The sequence below is a fragment of the Triticum dicoccoides genome, chromosome 1A (genome assembly GCF_002162155.2).
Source record: "Triticum dicoccoides isolate Atlit2015 ecotype Zavitan chromosome 1A, WEW_v2.0, whole genome shotgun sequence".
In the NCBI taxonomy this organism is placed as follows: domain Eukaryota; kingdom Viridiplantae; phylum Streptophyta; class Magnoliopsida; order Poales; family Poaceae; genus Triticum; species Triticum dicoccoides.
This window is the reverse complement of record NC_041380.1, coordinates 12,696,184-12,712,888: the sequence shown is the minus strand read 5'-3', so window position 1 is coordinate 12,712,888 and position 16,705 is coordinate 12,696,184. Positions and strand designations below refer to the sequence as shown.

The window sequence follows — 16,705 nt, the reverse complement described above, 5'->3', positions numbered from 1 at the left end:
TAGCGTATGAGTCAACAATGTGCTAACTGCAAAACTTGTTCCTGGCGGTCGCGTTCAATTGGATGGATGGTCTTCGTGATGACCACGTACGACGACGTACTGCTCATAACTAGCATCTCCCCGATGTAATACTAGATGACGACTTGTTTTAAAGAGTAGTGACCACTGTTACCTAATGATTTTCTCAGTAGCTAGCGACACCGTACGATTCCCCAATGGATATAACGACTGTTCACCTAACAGTCTTCTAGAATAATTTCATTTGAATTGTCATCGACATCTCAGCTTGAATATGTGGCGGTGATGCTCACAGGTGGTGATGAATCTATTTTGCTCAGAGTTTGTGTGTTACGTCATCAAGCCCAATAGACTTTGAGAAACCAAGATTATTCATTTGTCACTCGCGGCAAAAAAATATTAAGAAAAAAATAAGCACTCCATAGAAGCAAGACATGAAACTTGGGGTCCGTTAAGTACATCTGTGGGAAGTGCATCAGTAGGATGCAAATGGAACTTTTGAGACTTAATGAAGTTGAGCAAAACTGCAGAAAAGAATTTCAGTTGTGCAAACTAAGTAGAGCCTCTCTCGCCAAAAAAGAAAAAGAAAAAAAAACCTAAGTAGAGCCTCTTCAGCAAGAGAACATACAGATTTTAAGTTTTTTATAGCCTGATCCAGATGCTGTAAGTTAAGTTTGTAAACTTTGTGAATCATTTTGTTCCAGCTTTTCTTATTGTATAATCTAACTGTATCAGGTCATTTACTATGTGCAGATTTGCTTTTGCCATTGCTGATCACGTCCTTCTCTCTCTGCTAGGAAACATATACCTACTTATTGAATTCTTAGGATCCTTTTTAGTTATGCTAAACTTAAATCCTTCTGTCAACAGTTTAGTGATTATTCAGAACGGACGTTGCATATTCCCAGATGCACCAGATCACTAGATGTGGTCTGACTTGGCCTTTGTACTTCACTTCACTCCATATCCTCCACATCAGACACTAACATATTCGCCCAACAGTGAGGAGATGGGAGGATGTGCAGTGAGGAGATGCGGACATCCCAGTTTATGTTACTTACACTAACATATTTTTCACTAATTACCTACCATTCTATTGTAAAAATGGACGGACGCGGCAACGCGCGTCTTGAATGATCTAGTGGATATAACGACTATTCGCCCAACAGTCTTCTAGACTAATTTCATTTGAATTATTGTCGGCATTTCAGCTTGAATATGTGGCGCTGATGCTGACAGGTGGGGATGAATCTATTTTGGTTAGAGTTTGCGTGTTACGTCATCAAGCCCATATAGACTTTGAGAAACCAAGAATATTAATTTGTGACTCACGGCAAAAAAACATTAAAAAAATCAGCGCTCCATAGAAGCAAGACATGAAACTTGGGGTCCGTTACCATGGCCATTTCGGCTAGCCCATTTATTTTTACAAGAAAATACATCTAAAGGGCATCTTAGATCTAATAAATATCAAGAAAAGAGATGTGGGTTTCGCATGTGGACGCCCCGTGCACTCTTCAAGCCATGGTGAACGTCCAACTAATTAAAAGAGGTTGCAACAGGTATTTTAATTGCGGCAAAGGGCAAACTCATGCACAATGTTTGGATGCCAGTCACCTTGGCTAGGCTGTTTGTAATGTCTTAGATGGTTTTGAAGATATATATTCACCTTCACCCTTTTGAAGGTGTTGACCCTTTTGAAGAGCGTGCCGTAGGCCCAATGTTTTGCAGGTGCTTGTCGGCGTACAGGTACGTAACCAAGAGCCATTTCTTCTCCATGGGCCTTGCCGTTCGCTCTCTGCTTACCCTTTTATATGGCGATTGGTTGATAAATTACACTGGGCTTACGAAAAAACACATGGCAATGTATGTTTTGTGTGTGTGTAGTGTATGAGGCAATAATGTGCAAATTGCAGACGTGTTCCTTGTGGTCATCTCCGTTCAAATAGGTTTTGATATGTTTGGTCGCGTGTAATGATGGTCTTTGTGATGACCTCGTACGGCGACCTACTGCTCACAACTAGCATCTCCCCGATGTAATAATAGATGACGACATGTTTTAAAGCCTAGATGACGACTGTTAACTAACGAGTTTTCTTAGCACGGTACGATTTCGGCAGCATCGCAATACAGCAGAAACAGTGACTGCTGCAGCTCCAGGAAAGCAAAATGCATCACAATACCACACGCACATGCACGCGCCACTCTCGGGCCACACACTACGTACGACGTAGCCGAAGCGAAGCGTCGCACGTAAAATAGCTAGACGTTATGTGTACATGTCCATCGATCTGGCCTAATTGTAGTAGAGATATAATGCATATTCCGGCCGGCCGATCGCGGAAGTGCACCTAGAAGCAATGCATCGAACTTGGGGTCCGTTACTCATTATTTCATTAACATGGTCATTTCGGACTGTCCATTTTTTTAAAAAAAGAACAGATATGTAAAGGGCAAGTAAACAGTATGCGGCGAGTGTTTGATCTAATAAATATAAAAAAACAAACATAGGTTTGGCAGGTGGACACCCATGCACTCTACAATCCATGGTGAACGGCCAACTAAAAGAGGTCGCAACAGGTATTGTCGTTGCGGCAAAAGTCAAACTCATGCACAATATTTCGATGCCGGCCACCTTGGCTAGGGTGTTTATGTGTAAGGTCTTAGACGGTTTTGAAGATGTTGACCCTTTTGAACAACCTCAAGGTTCAAATGAGGGAACACACTACAAGCTCAGACAGTGCCCGGGTTGGCCCCTTAGGTGCCGCAAGATGCCCGAGAAGTCCACCTGACCGCCATGCCATCATCGGAGCACCCGCCGGACCATTGCGCCATCCACTAGACCACTCACCGAACCACCGTGTCATCAACTCGACCACCTGTTGGACCTCCATGCTACCCTTCAGACCATCATGCTGCCACCAGAGTCGACTGTCGTACCACCGCTCCGCCGTCGCAGCCCACCACCGCGTCGACGAACCACGGTGCCACCGTTGACACAATCCGCACTTCCGTCATCACCCACCATCGTTACCACCAGAGCCGATGTGGTCTTCAGAAAGAGATTTCTCACTAACAAGACCCATATGTTAGATTTAATATTGGGAAAGAATTATTAGGCTCTGAAAAAACATCTCACCTGCAAACTTCTCCTAACTTATTGGGACAGACCCAATAACTACTTATTCGGGAGTTTTTTCCAGGGGGGAGGGGGCTCTGTTAGAGATACTCTAAAGCTATGGCCATAAAGCACCCACGTCCCCCACGGAAGAAATTAATATCACCCACGCGGATGGTTATCCTGCCTATAAATAGCTAGCACCCAGGCCACAGCGATCACCCACACAAAGATTAATCCAGCTATAGGCAGGCAACGTGCATTGGAGCGTTGATCTGCAAGCATCCAGGAAGCCATGGACGCCGCTGCGGTGATCGGGTGTTTCCGGGGCAGGAGCATCCTCATCACCGGCTCGACGGGCTTCCTCGGAAAATGTACGTACATTTGAGTACCAATCTACTCATGCACTGGTTCTCCCTCCTTTTCTAAGTAGAATGATCTTTATTTAGTGGCAGATTTAGCATAGGGCTGGACAGTCACGTCCTAGTCCTATATATCATATTAGTGTTGCAAAAAGAAAGTTAGGCGTAGTTGTTTGATTACTGGTCCACGCATGGCTTAGCTTACTAATCAATTCAGAGGTTGAATCAAGTCAAAAATATTTAGAGCTTTGTGTGCAATAACGTATGTGCATGGTATAATGTAGTGCTGGTGGAGAAGATACTAAGGGTCCAGCCGGACGTGAGGAAGCTCTACCTTCTTGTGCGCTCACCAGACGCCGCATCCGCCCAGCATCGTGTGCTCACCGAGGTACGTTTGCCTTCAGTCTAACAATAGAATCAAGGGAAGATCTGGACTATGAATGATGAATAAAAACAAATCTGTCCTCTCTTACCTAAGAGAAATGAGATGATAGTTTGGCCTTTGTATCAGATACTATCTCTTAGTCAGATGCTAATTTAATTTCATATGATCTCCAGACATCCATTGACCGCTGTAGACAACGCTAAGGAATAACCCACGGTATATATAACAAATAGTAATAGTAATCATCATCATCATCGTCACCTTTAGATAATGGCAAAAGATAAAAGAAGGATGTCTTTGTCACTATAATCTTTCTTTGTTTTTCCTATCTTTCTTTCTTCAGCCCTTCCTTTTTCCTATCTAGTCGTAATCATGAGTATGTGGTAGTTAAGTAAGCCATGATTGCATCTAACATAGGACAAAATAAACTTAAACAAGCATCTCCTCCTATGTCAGTAGAGTGCACTATCAGGAGCCATCACATGTTTCACACAAATCTTTTACATTATGGCCAAAATGAAGGAATAAACTAACTACTACTATTACTCAATGTCTTAAATAGTGGTTTTCATGGCATAGAGGTGAGATCCCTATAAACTACGAAAAGTTATAGCTAGCTATCATGGAAGCTACCAACAATAGTATTTTGACATCAAAATATAAAAATAATAAATATGCATACATGATAAGCCTTACAAGCAATTGCAGTTTTTTTTGCGGGGTAAGGAAATCGTAGTTTTGAAACATATTTAAACATATTGGAATGAATAACCATAGTTTGTATGAAATCATGTAATTAATCGCTAAAAGAACATGGATGTTATTGAAATATATATTTTTGGTCTAGATAAGTTGATTTACAAATCATAATTTTGAAAATAAGAATTCCTGTCACAAAAATGTTTATACAAAAAATTGGTCAATTACAATGATAAACTAAATAGAGACTGTAACCAATTATCAAAAATAACTTTATATAATTAACTCAATCAAGGTAGCCTGCAATGGTGGACGGGTTCAGCCCATGAAAAGATCAAGTGGGTGGGGTCCATCTAGCAATCCATTAATCTCGAACGTGCGTCTGATCGCATCTTCGCCTATTGCCGAGGCTCTGCCGCTCCGCCGCCCAGATTATCTCGAAAAACCAACTTTATATAATTAACCTATATTCCAAGTGCCCCCACAAAACAAGACCTGTATTTCAAGTGAAACATTTTATTTTAGTAGCATTTTTTTACCATGTGACATTTTAAATTGTCAAGTATTCTATCACAAATACCATTACATGACTCCCTCGATTCATTCGCCCGGCCCTCCGCTATTTTAGTATTCATATATTTTTAAATATTTTATATAATAACATGTATCTAAGTTACATAATTACGCAAGAGTATACTTTGGTTACATAAGTTATTCAAATTCAGGGGACTCGGTTTTGCGTTTCGCACCAGGGCCCCAAATTTCTAGAGATAGCTCTGGGTGGGCCGCACTAGTCGAGCCAGTGATGAGGATCTTCCTGATTATGCACCAGGTGTATGCTTGATTTTACTGGAAACGTCACATCATTGGCCCCACGAGGCAATGTTGATAGACAAGTCGTCGAGAGAAGAACACGCCATATCCCACCTCCAGATGACACAATGTCGAAGAACACATACCTCTAATTCTATTTTTAATATATTGTTAGTGGGCTAGTATTATATCTAAGGATAATATTTGATGGGCCCCATGTTCTCCTTTCGTCGCGGGCCCCTGAAATCTCAGGACCGGGCCCGTGGAAACAACAAGCTATGGTGAGTATGATGTTAAAAAAAAGAAGCTATGTCAAGTATATAGAAGAGTTATTTGAAGACATTGCGCTAGTGGCTAATATACATACAATTACTGAAACATTGCCCGTCAATTAACGCAACTATAGCACGGAAATTCGCAGGGGCACACACCTACCCAGCCGTGTCCGGCCACACAATTGCCTCACGATCTGCAAAGTTGTTGGATTCCGCACCATGGCACACCAAGTTTTAAGTTTTAGTTTCTGGAATTTGTGATATTTTTTTCGTTCTTTGTATCAAGTTTCAGTAGATGAAACTTAACAAAGTTCTTTAAAGTCCCCAAAACATATATTAAAAGGGTCTTATTTGAAATTCTTCATCACGACAAACAGGAATATGAAATCGAAACTTAATCTGGATTTCTATTTAAAAGATACGAAAGGTTGAAAATTGAAAGCTAAAATAAAAACGGGGCCGGTGCCCCCACACATGCGTGCCACAAATTCCCTCCCAGCTATAGCAATCCATGTAGAGCCGTTGTAATATATGTTAGAAAAATGGGGTCCGTTCCCACACGCGTGAGTGCCACAAATTTCCTCCTAGCTATAGCAAGCCATGTAGAACCTTTGTAATATATGTTTGCCTACCTCTTCAAGCTGACTCGCGGACTCCATCATGTTGTTCCTCGGGTAATCTGGAGAGCATGAATCGCCATGTCTTCTGTGGTGTTTACTTCTTCAAGATGCAAGTCTAGCTAGTGACACGTTGACAGTCACATTGTTGTTTCCCTCCTAGTGCCGTTTTTGAATGTGTGGTCCAATCCTCGCTATGGATGTTAAAAGAAGTTAATCTGTATTAATTTATTTGTGGAATTCAAGTATCTTTCAAACTTAGCTTTTCTTATACTATTTTGTGTAGGTTGTTGGAACAGAACTCTTTGATGTTCTGCGAAGCAGGCACGGAGCTGATTTCAACTCTTTGATAAAAGACAAAATTTTCCCTTTAGCTGGAGATATTGTGTACGAAAATTGTGCACTCCCAATCTCTACGATTGAGCAGATATCCAAGGAAATTGATGTCATTGTCAGTGTAGCTGCAACTACTAGCTTCTACGAGAGGTGCTTATAATACTAGTAGACTGAGAAACATTTATTTCTTAATTGACTGACATGGACACCCGATTCAGAGTACCAACTTCTTTGGAGAAAAGTAGTATAATAAATTCTGCTAAATACTCATAAATAAGAGTCATGTAGTTTCAAATAGAAAAACTTCATCTATATATCGGTCTAGTGCTTTTTCTAGTCATGCATAACCTTGTCATCTTCAGTACATTTTTTGCGAGGGTTCATCTTAAATACATTTCTTATAAATATGGTTTGTTGATCTACGCTAGGAACATTAATTGATATATGAGAAACCTAATGACAAACAAGATACTTATCGTGTTAATGAAGAAATAGCCAATAGGAAATTTATGTATGTCACCATTTGATGTATTGTTTTAGAAGGCTAACATATAGGTTGTGAATCAGCATATCACTGGATATTCCGTGTGCAGATATGATGTTGCTTTGGCTTCAAATGCCTTAGGGGTCGCCCATGTGTGCCATTTAGCAAACAAGTGTGGTAATCTCAAAATGCTCCTTCATGTTTCCACAGGTAAGAACGTCCATAACTCATGCTCCTTAGCTCATCTTTGTGAAAGTGATGAAACATATGTTTAGAATGTAGATGTTCTGTGCATATATATGATGAAACATCATATACTCACCAAAAGTAGTGATGTTGTTCTCGTTGTTGCTGTCTTGAGTAGCTTTTGTAGCCGGTGATCAAGAAGGCTTGTTAATGGAGAAATCATTCAAATCAGGTGAATCACTAAGGAAAGGTTACAACTTGGACGTTCAAGCTGAGATAAAATTAGTTGAGAATTTCAAGTCAACACTCAGGATGCAGTCCTCTAATGACAAGTTAGAAAAGAAGAAAATGAAGGAACTTGGGTTGAAAAGGTTTGGAAACATAAATATACATATCATTTGAATGATTTTCTATAAACATATGTGACCAAGATGTTCTAGTTAACATAAGTAACATGAGCTAATTAACAACATTTTTTTCAAGGGCTAGGCACTTTGGTTGGCCTAACGTGTACTCACTCACAAAGGCTTTAGGGGAGATGTTGCTTGGTAACTTAGGACGAGACCTTCCGGTTGTCATAGTCCGCCCTAGCATCATACTCAGCACTTTCCAAGATCCAATTCCTGGATGGATAGAGGGGACTAGGTAATTTTTTAAAATGAAGTGTTTGTCCTTCATACTAACTCGTTTTATGCAACTATATTAGTACTTATATTATGTGTGTGTTAGTTGATTATGTCACATTGGTTGCAGGACAATTGATATGTTGTATGTCGCCTACAATGACCAAAAACTTCCATGTTTCATCGCCGACCATAATGTCATAAGTGATATGGTGGGTATTGCACAAAAACTAATCCAAAACATACATACACATATCAAAAGTTGTTTAACCATGTACAGAGGCATGTGTTTGCCAACTACATCAAATAGGGTGCCTAGAGATTATTCTTAATATAATTGGGGACTGTTAGTGTATTATTAACGCATATGAAGTTTATACATTTCACTCATATGTAATTAACTAGCATATACGTTTATGGGGTATTCTTATAGTTATAGGTTTGAATTTAATTTGAAAACTACAATATTTATAGATACCAGGAGACATGGTGATTAATGCAATGATGGTTGCCATGGCCATTCATTGGGACCAGCACAGAGCTCAAGCAATTTACCATGTGACCTCAGGCCATCGGAATCCTTTGAACTATTCTATTACAGAGGAATCACTTTATGAGTACTTTCGTGCAAATCCTCGTGTATCCAACAGTGGGATGATTGTCAAGAATAAAAGGGTGCTCCTTTTCAAGAAATACACACATTTCCATTTATACATGATCCTACGGTATAAGATAGCATTAGAGGTATGTACATTTTTCTTTCCAATTCATATGTACTTTCAATCTATGTGAATATGTAGACGTCGACAATAATAGCTACAAACTACAGGTTCAATCTCCAAGAACCCTCCCTTTATTTTTCTTTAGTACGTGTTACAATATGCATTGGTACTTAGAATATTTCGAATTATAGATGAGAGAGAGAGATAGAGAGAGAGAGAGAGAAGTTTTAACAGAAAAGAAAGAAATACAGGTTCATATTCAAGTCATTTAAATAGATATTTACTTAGGAATGATGAAATAAATATGTTAAAACTGTGAATTATGTGATGACTTGGGAAATCTTGTGATATACAGATGTTGCATGTGATGAGTGTATTTGGGGGTTCATTTTCCAAGAGTTACAATAAGCTGAACCGCGGCTACAATTTCCTGATGCTTGTCGCCAAATTGTACGCTCCATATGTCTTCTTTAAAGGGTGGTGAGCAACTTCAACTTAATTTTGTAGATTACCACAGAAGTAACGCTATTTTGTTATAAGAGTCTAGAACCACGTACCATTTAGTGATTGGTCTCACAAACCAATATTTACTTTTGGCTTTCATTTCACAGGAAGTAGATTTAGTTTATCTGAATGTTCTGGAAACTACATGTGAACTTTTTGTGTTAGCATTGTTTCAATAATAAGTAGTTCTTTGAACGCTTCTTAAGTGGATAACTACAAGTAAATTTCACAAGACCTACCATGACTTCATGTTTGTGTTAGAGAAGTTTAGAATAACACATGTTTGGAACTAGATGTTGCTAGCGGTAGTTGGTACTTGCTATATAAGGACATAATAGTGGCAGTGATGCAAATTTTACTCTATTCTTAAAAATATGTAGTTCCTACCAAAAAATTGTAGCCTCCATCGTCAAGGACCAGCTAGAACATTCTGTTTGGGGAAAAGGTATAGTGATGTTTCATAGTGTAGGTTGGGTTATCTATACAAGTGTGAACGTTTTACTGAGAAATTTGAGAATGTTGTACTAGTGCTAACTATTATGGTCGATGTGTACTAGTGCTAACTATTCTAAACTAACTTACCAAGTATTAGGTACAACTAAAAAATCTAGAATGCATGTGCAAGCAATGTTACATATATAATCACTTAGGTAAAGGAAAATGGTTATATACTCTTGGGGGTGCGTACTTCCACTCTTCAAATACTACATAGATGAAGTGATTATACCCAGTTATCATTTTTAATATAACTCGTATTTAGGTATCCTAGAATAATTAATAAGATATATTTATACATGAACACTCGACCTTGTCTCTAAAGACCCTATGTTGAGCTTGACCTCATTAATGGCTTGTAAATAGCATGGTAATATAGACACTGCAGATTTGATAATTTACATGCAAACACCACGGTAACTGACCAGGGAGGGGGGGGGGAGTTGTTGGAACATAGACACGGTAACTTCAGTGTAAATAGCACGGTATTTTACACACTACTGAGCTGATAACTCACATACAAACACCATGGTAACTTTGACCCGTGAAAAAAGTTGTTGCAAACATACCCTCCTTAACTTCTGCGTAAATAGCATGGTAATTAACATACCACATACCTGGTAAGTTATGTACAAACACCACGGTAACTTTCACCTAGAGAATTTTTTTATTGATTACATACACCTGGTAACTTCTGTATAAATAACATGGTACTATACACACCACATGATAACTTACTTACAAACACCCTAATTATTTTGACCCAGAAAGAAGGTTGTTGAAACATACCTGGTAACTTTTGTGTAAGAAGCGTCGTCACTTATGTACCCAAGGTGTGGTAAATTTTGACCCGAAAAAAGCCATCGAGGCATACCACATAGGATCTAGTTTTGAAGGTCTTGTCATGACGGATTCAGAGATTAAAACAGATTTTGAGTCAGACAGACAGTTTGAGATACAAAACGTTTTGAATTTTTGAAATGGGAGAATTTATGATAACATCAATTTTTTGTCCTCTAGTACGTATGCATGCACATGCATGAGAAAGAAGGTTTGGAACCATTTTTATGCCCCGATAATTTAGTGTAAACAACATGATGATAACTTGCATACCTCGGGCCGGGTAACTTTGGACCCAAAAATATACCATCAGAACATATCAACATGGGATCTAATTTCAAAGATCTCGTCGCAACGAATTTAATTGTGAATAAAACATTTTGAATTTCAAAATCATAGAGAATCTAGGTTGAGATCATGCATCTCTTTTGCATTTTTCATGCATGCAATTAGTTGCTCTAAAAAGACTCACACATGCAAGGGGAAAGAAATGCAGTAGGAACATGAACATCCACATAGGAATCGTCCGGTTTGATTACTCGAATCGTGACGTTCGTCGGTTATTTCAGCCCATTAAGGATTATAGTGAGGTATACTATATTTATTTAAGAGGTATATTTTGTGTGGAAGTACATAAAATCCAAGGAGTCCATATCACTTTGATAAATTGGTTATAGCTCTTTGTTATTTGTAATATGCTCCATTAGTAATTGTTATATACATGAGAGGAGCTCTACTAAAAAAATCCAAGTTCATATATTTTACATAGTTTGCATCATTGCATATATACTGATTTTTTGTATGTACGAAGTGTTTATTGCAAAAAGTAGGGGCTGGAGATATTCTTTCATGCTACTCATATTACGATATCTTAAAATAATTTATTAAAACTATATTGAGAAAGATAAAGTGGTATACTAGATACATACAAGAGGTATGTTAACCGTGGCATCCATACCCCAGGAGTATAGAATATGTGTGTGTGTGTAGCCCTAGGAAAAATCTATACAAAATATAGTAAACCGGCGTACAAAATGTAGTAATTTCCACAATATTGTAGTAAGGCGGTAACATTGATAGTAAAAAATATTATTGTAGAATACTAATGTTTGTCCACACTTTTACCATGCATGCTCGTATATTTGTATATGTATAATAGATACAGAGGTATAATAGGTACACTTGTATATGAAGTTTCAGGAAGAAATGACATCCTAGGTATTCTGGAAAAAACTAACAAAATCGAAGCTTTGTTCAAAAACACTATTTGAATGAATGGTAAAGTCAGATCGTATTTTCTTTACTATGAAATACCCTAGGTGTCGTTCCTTCACGAAACTACATAACTGAGTAGAATGGTCGACCAAGATTGATACCCCAAAATTCAGATTTTTCTTCTTCTTCTTCTTCTTCTGAATTTACTATTCATGGGGGTGCGCATGAAACCTGTTGAGCATGTGTATTTTCGGGTGTAAATAGTTACTTACAAGATATATATTGAATGTGGGATTATGTACACCTATGAGTACATATATTTTCACACAATATATATTTGATTTCATAGATCTTAGCATACATTTCCATAGACTTGGCCAAACTTAAAATTGTTTGACTTATGACTAATCTAAAACTTCAATTAATTTGGAATGTAGGATGTATGGCTTTTGTCTCAAGGTTTTTGTTGGCTGGAGAATGTTTTAAATTGTTTGTGGCTCATTATTTACTGTACTTATCCAATTTTCCATGTGTCCTACAAAGCTTTGATGACACGAACATGAGGAAGCTGTGGGTGGCGACCACTACAGACAAGCTAAATGAGGATTCCATGTTTGATTGTGATCCTGCCTGCATCAACTGGAGCTCGTATCTCGTGAACACACACATCCCAGCTGTTATGGTGAATTCACGCAATGCCACATGAAGAAAGTCGACAGGATTGCATAAGGGACGCAAATTATAAAGTTTATTGCCAAGTCGGGAATGAGCATATATGTATATGCACTATATGTATGCATTGTTTTGTGTATGGAGATATATCGTCATAATATACCCGTCCTTTCCATGCACGTACCTTAAATATACATAATAACATAGACTAAATATAGGTGCCTATGTGTGTCACAGCCATATGCGATATATGTAACACTTCCTATGGAGATAGTGTGTTATATCAGATTGGTTGTCCCGACATATAACCTAACAATACACATGACATGTGTGTAGTACGCAATAAATATGAGTCAAACCAACTGCATCAATGTGTTCCTGTTTTATGTACCTCCCTAGTTGTCTTCTTCTCCCACATTTCCAATACCCCTGATATTCCAGAAGAAAGCTGTCGTCTTTTCTTCATTGTTGTTTTCTTGCTCCCTTTTCTAGCACTCGATCTCTTTGGTTTCCCTTTCCTAGTGGTATTACACTCTTCATTCAAAAGATATCATCCTCTCGGTCACTATGTTATCCACCAGGTTGGTTTTCATTGACAGCCCCTGAACGCTCCACCAGAACTTGCTCATTTGCCAGCTCCTCTGCTGGCTTTTCCCCCTCTACATTCTTTTCTTTTTCGTATACGTCCACGAGTTTCGCGTGAACAATCTCTTGCGCATGAATAGAATTAAATTGTGCAACAGCCTTCCCTGCCTCGGATCGAAAGATGCAAATTTGGCAAATTATTCAAGGGAGTGAACAAATTACTTGGAGCTGCATCTTTTGCCGCTACACGTGCCTCCACCATCTGCTGGACCGTGATGCCAGGCTTAGCACACATCGACATCCTACTAGTCGAGCTGTCGCCGCCTTCCGCTTCGCAGCGGCCGCCTCCTCATGTGCCTTCCTTCCCTCTTCCCCCTCTTTCGCTGCAACCTGTTGTTCCATGGTGATTGTGTGGTCGATCTTGTTCAGCATCTGCTCTTCAGCTTGGTCCTCAGAAGGGAGCTCCTCCCTAAGCGTCGCTTTCACACCTTCATACATATACGTAGTCAGCACCAGAGCACGCCCCCAATTTATTGTTGGCGGGCAGGGATCCTGGAATCGTGCCCCTCTGCAGTTTCCTGTTCCACTCCTCTCCCTCAGCAGGGTCATTTTCCTCGCCTGACAGCTATGTTACACGCAGTTTGTTCACCTTCCAAGCTGTGATTGGTTTCCCCATTGTGGTTGCGTAACAGTTATATGGATTACTGACCAGTCCACAAGGGCCGGGGACAACCAGAGAAATGACCTCAGTTGACCCTGTAGTGTGCGTCTGGACTTGGACCATCTCCTCCTCTAGTACCACACCTGTTACCTGTTGTTCTGGTTTGACTTAAATTCTGTAGTAAGTGTTAAGAAACATTTCAAGGCATCCTCGCACTTTGATCAAACATCTGCATGCAATGTCCAATCGGATCAGCCCTTTCCAAATAAGTGATAGATCATTTGGAAAAAAAATAACCACCAACACACGTTCATGTTTAACTCCAGAATTTTGCCATTGACTTTCGACAAAGGGGACACCTTAACAGTTCAGAGCATAGTTCCAGACTCCGGATTAAACTCAACTGCAAAGTAATGGTCGAGAAGCAAGATGTTCACCAATCCTTCAAATCCTTTTCAATTTCACCACACGTTGCACTCCCCTTCAGGATTGAGATAATTGCAGTGTTCATAGCATCAGAAGAGTTCACAACCTCTGCAACTGCAGTCATGGAAGGTCGAGACAATTAGTGGAAATATGCCCTGGTTTCTTGCGCTAATAACACAAGGGCATCTCCAAGGGCAAACCTCAAACGGACGCCCCTATTTACCCGCATGTCTGGACAACATATATGTACAACTCTAATATTATGAATGTGCTGCTTGGTAAATATTTGTTTGTTAAATTTAACATCCTTGACGTCGAGACAATTAGGAATGTTCAACCCCGACGCCGTGCCGCCTCCCCACCGGCCTTCCTCCTCCACCTCGACGCCGCGCCCGTCGCCAGACCACCTCCGCGTGACCGTCGCCATCTTCCTCGACCTCCTCCCCGTGCCCCACTGCCACGCTCCCTGCACCTACGGTGAGGCTCGGCCTCCACCCCCTCTCTCCCGCGCCTGACGCCTCGCTCCGGCCACCGCCTTGCCACGCCGATGCGCGCCGTCAGCCGCTCGCTCGCGCCCGGCTACGCACGCCCGTGCCCGGAGCCGTGATCCTGCCTGCTGCTGCAGCCTCTTACACCCCGCCTACGCGCTGCCCTCGCCGCCTGCCCGCGCGCTCGCTCGCGCTCCGCAGCGCCGTCCACGTCCACCCCTGCGCACCGGCCGCGGCCTCTACCCGCACCTCGCGCTCGCACTTGCCCCGACCGCACCCACTCGCCCGTGCTGCGCCTAGCTGCTACTGCTCCGCAGCACGCGTGTGCCCCCGCGCCACCCCCTCCAGTCGACGTCGCGCTCCGCCTGCCTTCTGCTCGCGCGCGTGCCAGCCTCCTGTCCTGCGCTCACCCCTGCCGCTGCCGTGCGCTACTGCCATCCTTTCCTCGCCCGCGCCTACGCCGCTCGCCGCCGACGCCCGCAGCTCCAGGCGCCGCTGCTGCCGCCCTGCCTTTGCTCCCTACGCCGCCGGCGGCCTCGCTGTGGCCGCGGCCGCCCCTCCACCCGCGTCGTGGCCGCGCCGGCGCCGCCTTGACCTCTGGCCTCGCTCTGCCGCCTCCCATTACCTGGTCATGCCGCCTTCATCCGCGTTCGCGGCGTGCTCCCGCAGCCACGGCCTTGCTCGCCGGCCGTGCCCGAGGCAACCCTCGCCCGCACACTCGTGGCATGTTAGCACCCGAACCCGATAGGCCCTTGGCCCTATGACACGGGGGCCCCACGGCCCCAGAACGTTATTAAAAAAGAGAATTAATTAAAAAAATTAAAATTAATGAAAATATTAATTAATTAAAGAATTAATTAAACTTAATTAATTCTATTAACTAACTATTAAACCTAATTAACCTGCTAATTAATCTAACTAAACAGTTAGTTAGTTAGTCAATGACAACCAGGACCCACTGGTCAGTTTGACTAGTCAACCTGATGACTGGGCTAGTTCCAGTCTGTGACAGGTGGGCCTCCTGTTGACCTGTTTACCAGTCAATTGGTCAACTGTTGACCTGCTGACTCAGCAGGCTGGCCCCACCTATCAGCCTGTAATGCCATTGTTGTGTACACTTCTCTGTGTACACCTAGCACGTAGTATTTAATATATTTTCGAATTAAGTAAATTCCAGAAATTCAGAAAATGATTTAAATCTTTCAAAATCAATATAAAATAAACCGTAGCTCGGATGGAAAAACTTTGTACATAAAAATTGCTCAGAACGACGAGACGAATGTGGATAAGTAGCCCGTTCGTCCGTCACGCACCCCTAGCATAGCAAATACACAACTTTCCCCCTCTGGTTCATCTGTCCGAAAACGCGAAACACCGGGGATACTTTCTTGGATGTTTCCCCCCCTTCGTCGGTATCACCTACTACTACGTTAGGTCACCTCTAGCACCGCGTAATGCCATGTTACACTTTGTGATGCTTTGATTGCTCTGTTACTTATTGTGTTCCCCCTCCGTTACTTCTTTTCGATAGACCCCGAGACTGCCGGCGACCCCCAGTACGACTACGGTGTTGATGATCCCTCCTTGCCAAAGCAACCAGACAAGCCCCCCCTTGATCACCAGATATCGCCTATTCTTCTCTATACTGCTTACACTAGAGTAGTGTAGCATGTTACTGCTTTCCGATAATCCTACTCTCCTACTCTCTTGTCCGTCTGCCATGCTATACTACTGGGCCGTGATCACTTCGGGAGGTGATCACGGGCATATACTATATACCTGATACTGTTACATTACTTATGATACTGTTAGGAGATGGGGGCTGAAGGGGCAGGTGGCTCCATCCCGGTAGAGGTGGGCCTGGGTTCCCGACGGCCCTCGACTGTTACTTTGTGGCGGAGCGAAAGGGTAGGTTGAGACCACCTAGGAGAGAGGTGGGCCTGGCCCTGGTCGGCGTTCGCGGATACTTAACACGCTTAATGAGATCTTGGTATTTGATCTGAGTCTGGCCACTGGCCTATACGCACTAACCATCGACGCGGGGACAGTTATGGGCACTCGACGTCGTGGTATCAGCCGAAGCCTTCGTGACGTCGGCGACTAAGCGGCGCGCCGGATTGGACCGTAAGCCTGCTCTTGTATTAAGGGGGCTAGTTCTGCTTCTGGCCGCGTACGCAATGT

At 41.9% G+C, this 16,705-nt stretch overlaps 1 protein-coding gene across 2 annotated transcripts; it reads left to right on the top strand.

Moving 5' to 3' along the window:
• The first annotated feature begins 3,373 nt into the window (after positions 1-3,373).
• On the top strand, positions 3,374-12,726 carry LOC119316032 (fatty acyl-CoA reductase 1-like). Of its 2 annotated transcripts, none has more exons than XM_037591246.1 (10): positions 3,374-3,510; positions 3,783-3,886; positions 6,574-6,773; positions 7,217-7,317; positions 7,526-7,664; positions 7,777-7,938; positions 8,047-8,128; positions 8,391-8,660; positions 8,994-9,118; positions 12,236-12,726. In XM_037591246.1, the coding sequence occupies exons 1-10, from the start codon at positions 3,432-3,434 to the stop codon at positions 12,396-12,398; spliced, it is 1,425 nt and encodes a 474-aa protein (XP_037447143.1). In that variant the 5' UTR covers positions 3,374-3,431; the 3' UTR covers positions 12,399-12,726. The 2 variants fall into 2 exon arrangements, with proteins under 2 accessions (XP_037447143.1, XP_037446572.1); XM_037590675.1 differs by having other exon boundaries at positions 7,472-7,664.
• Positions 12,727-16,705: the final 3,979 nt, after the last annotated feature.

Excerpts from the sequence above, each read along its gene's own strand:
- LOC119316032 (XM_037590675.1), top strand. The coding sequence starts at position 3,432 with ATGGACGCCGCTGCGGTGATCGGGTGTTTCCGGGGCAGGAGCATCCTC. Across the intron at positions 8,129-8,390 it reads ATAATGTCATAAGTGATATG|ATACCAGGAGACATGGTGAT; the intron begins GTGGGTATTGCA and ends CAATATTTATAG. Across the intron at positions 8,661-8,993 it reads GGTATAAGATAGCATTAGAG|ATGTTGCATGTGATGAGTGT; the intron begins GTATGTACATTT and ends TGTGATATACAG.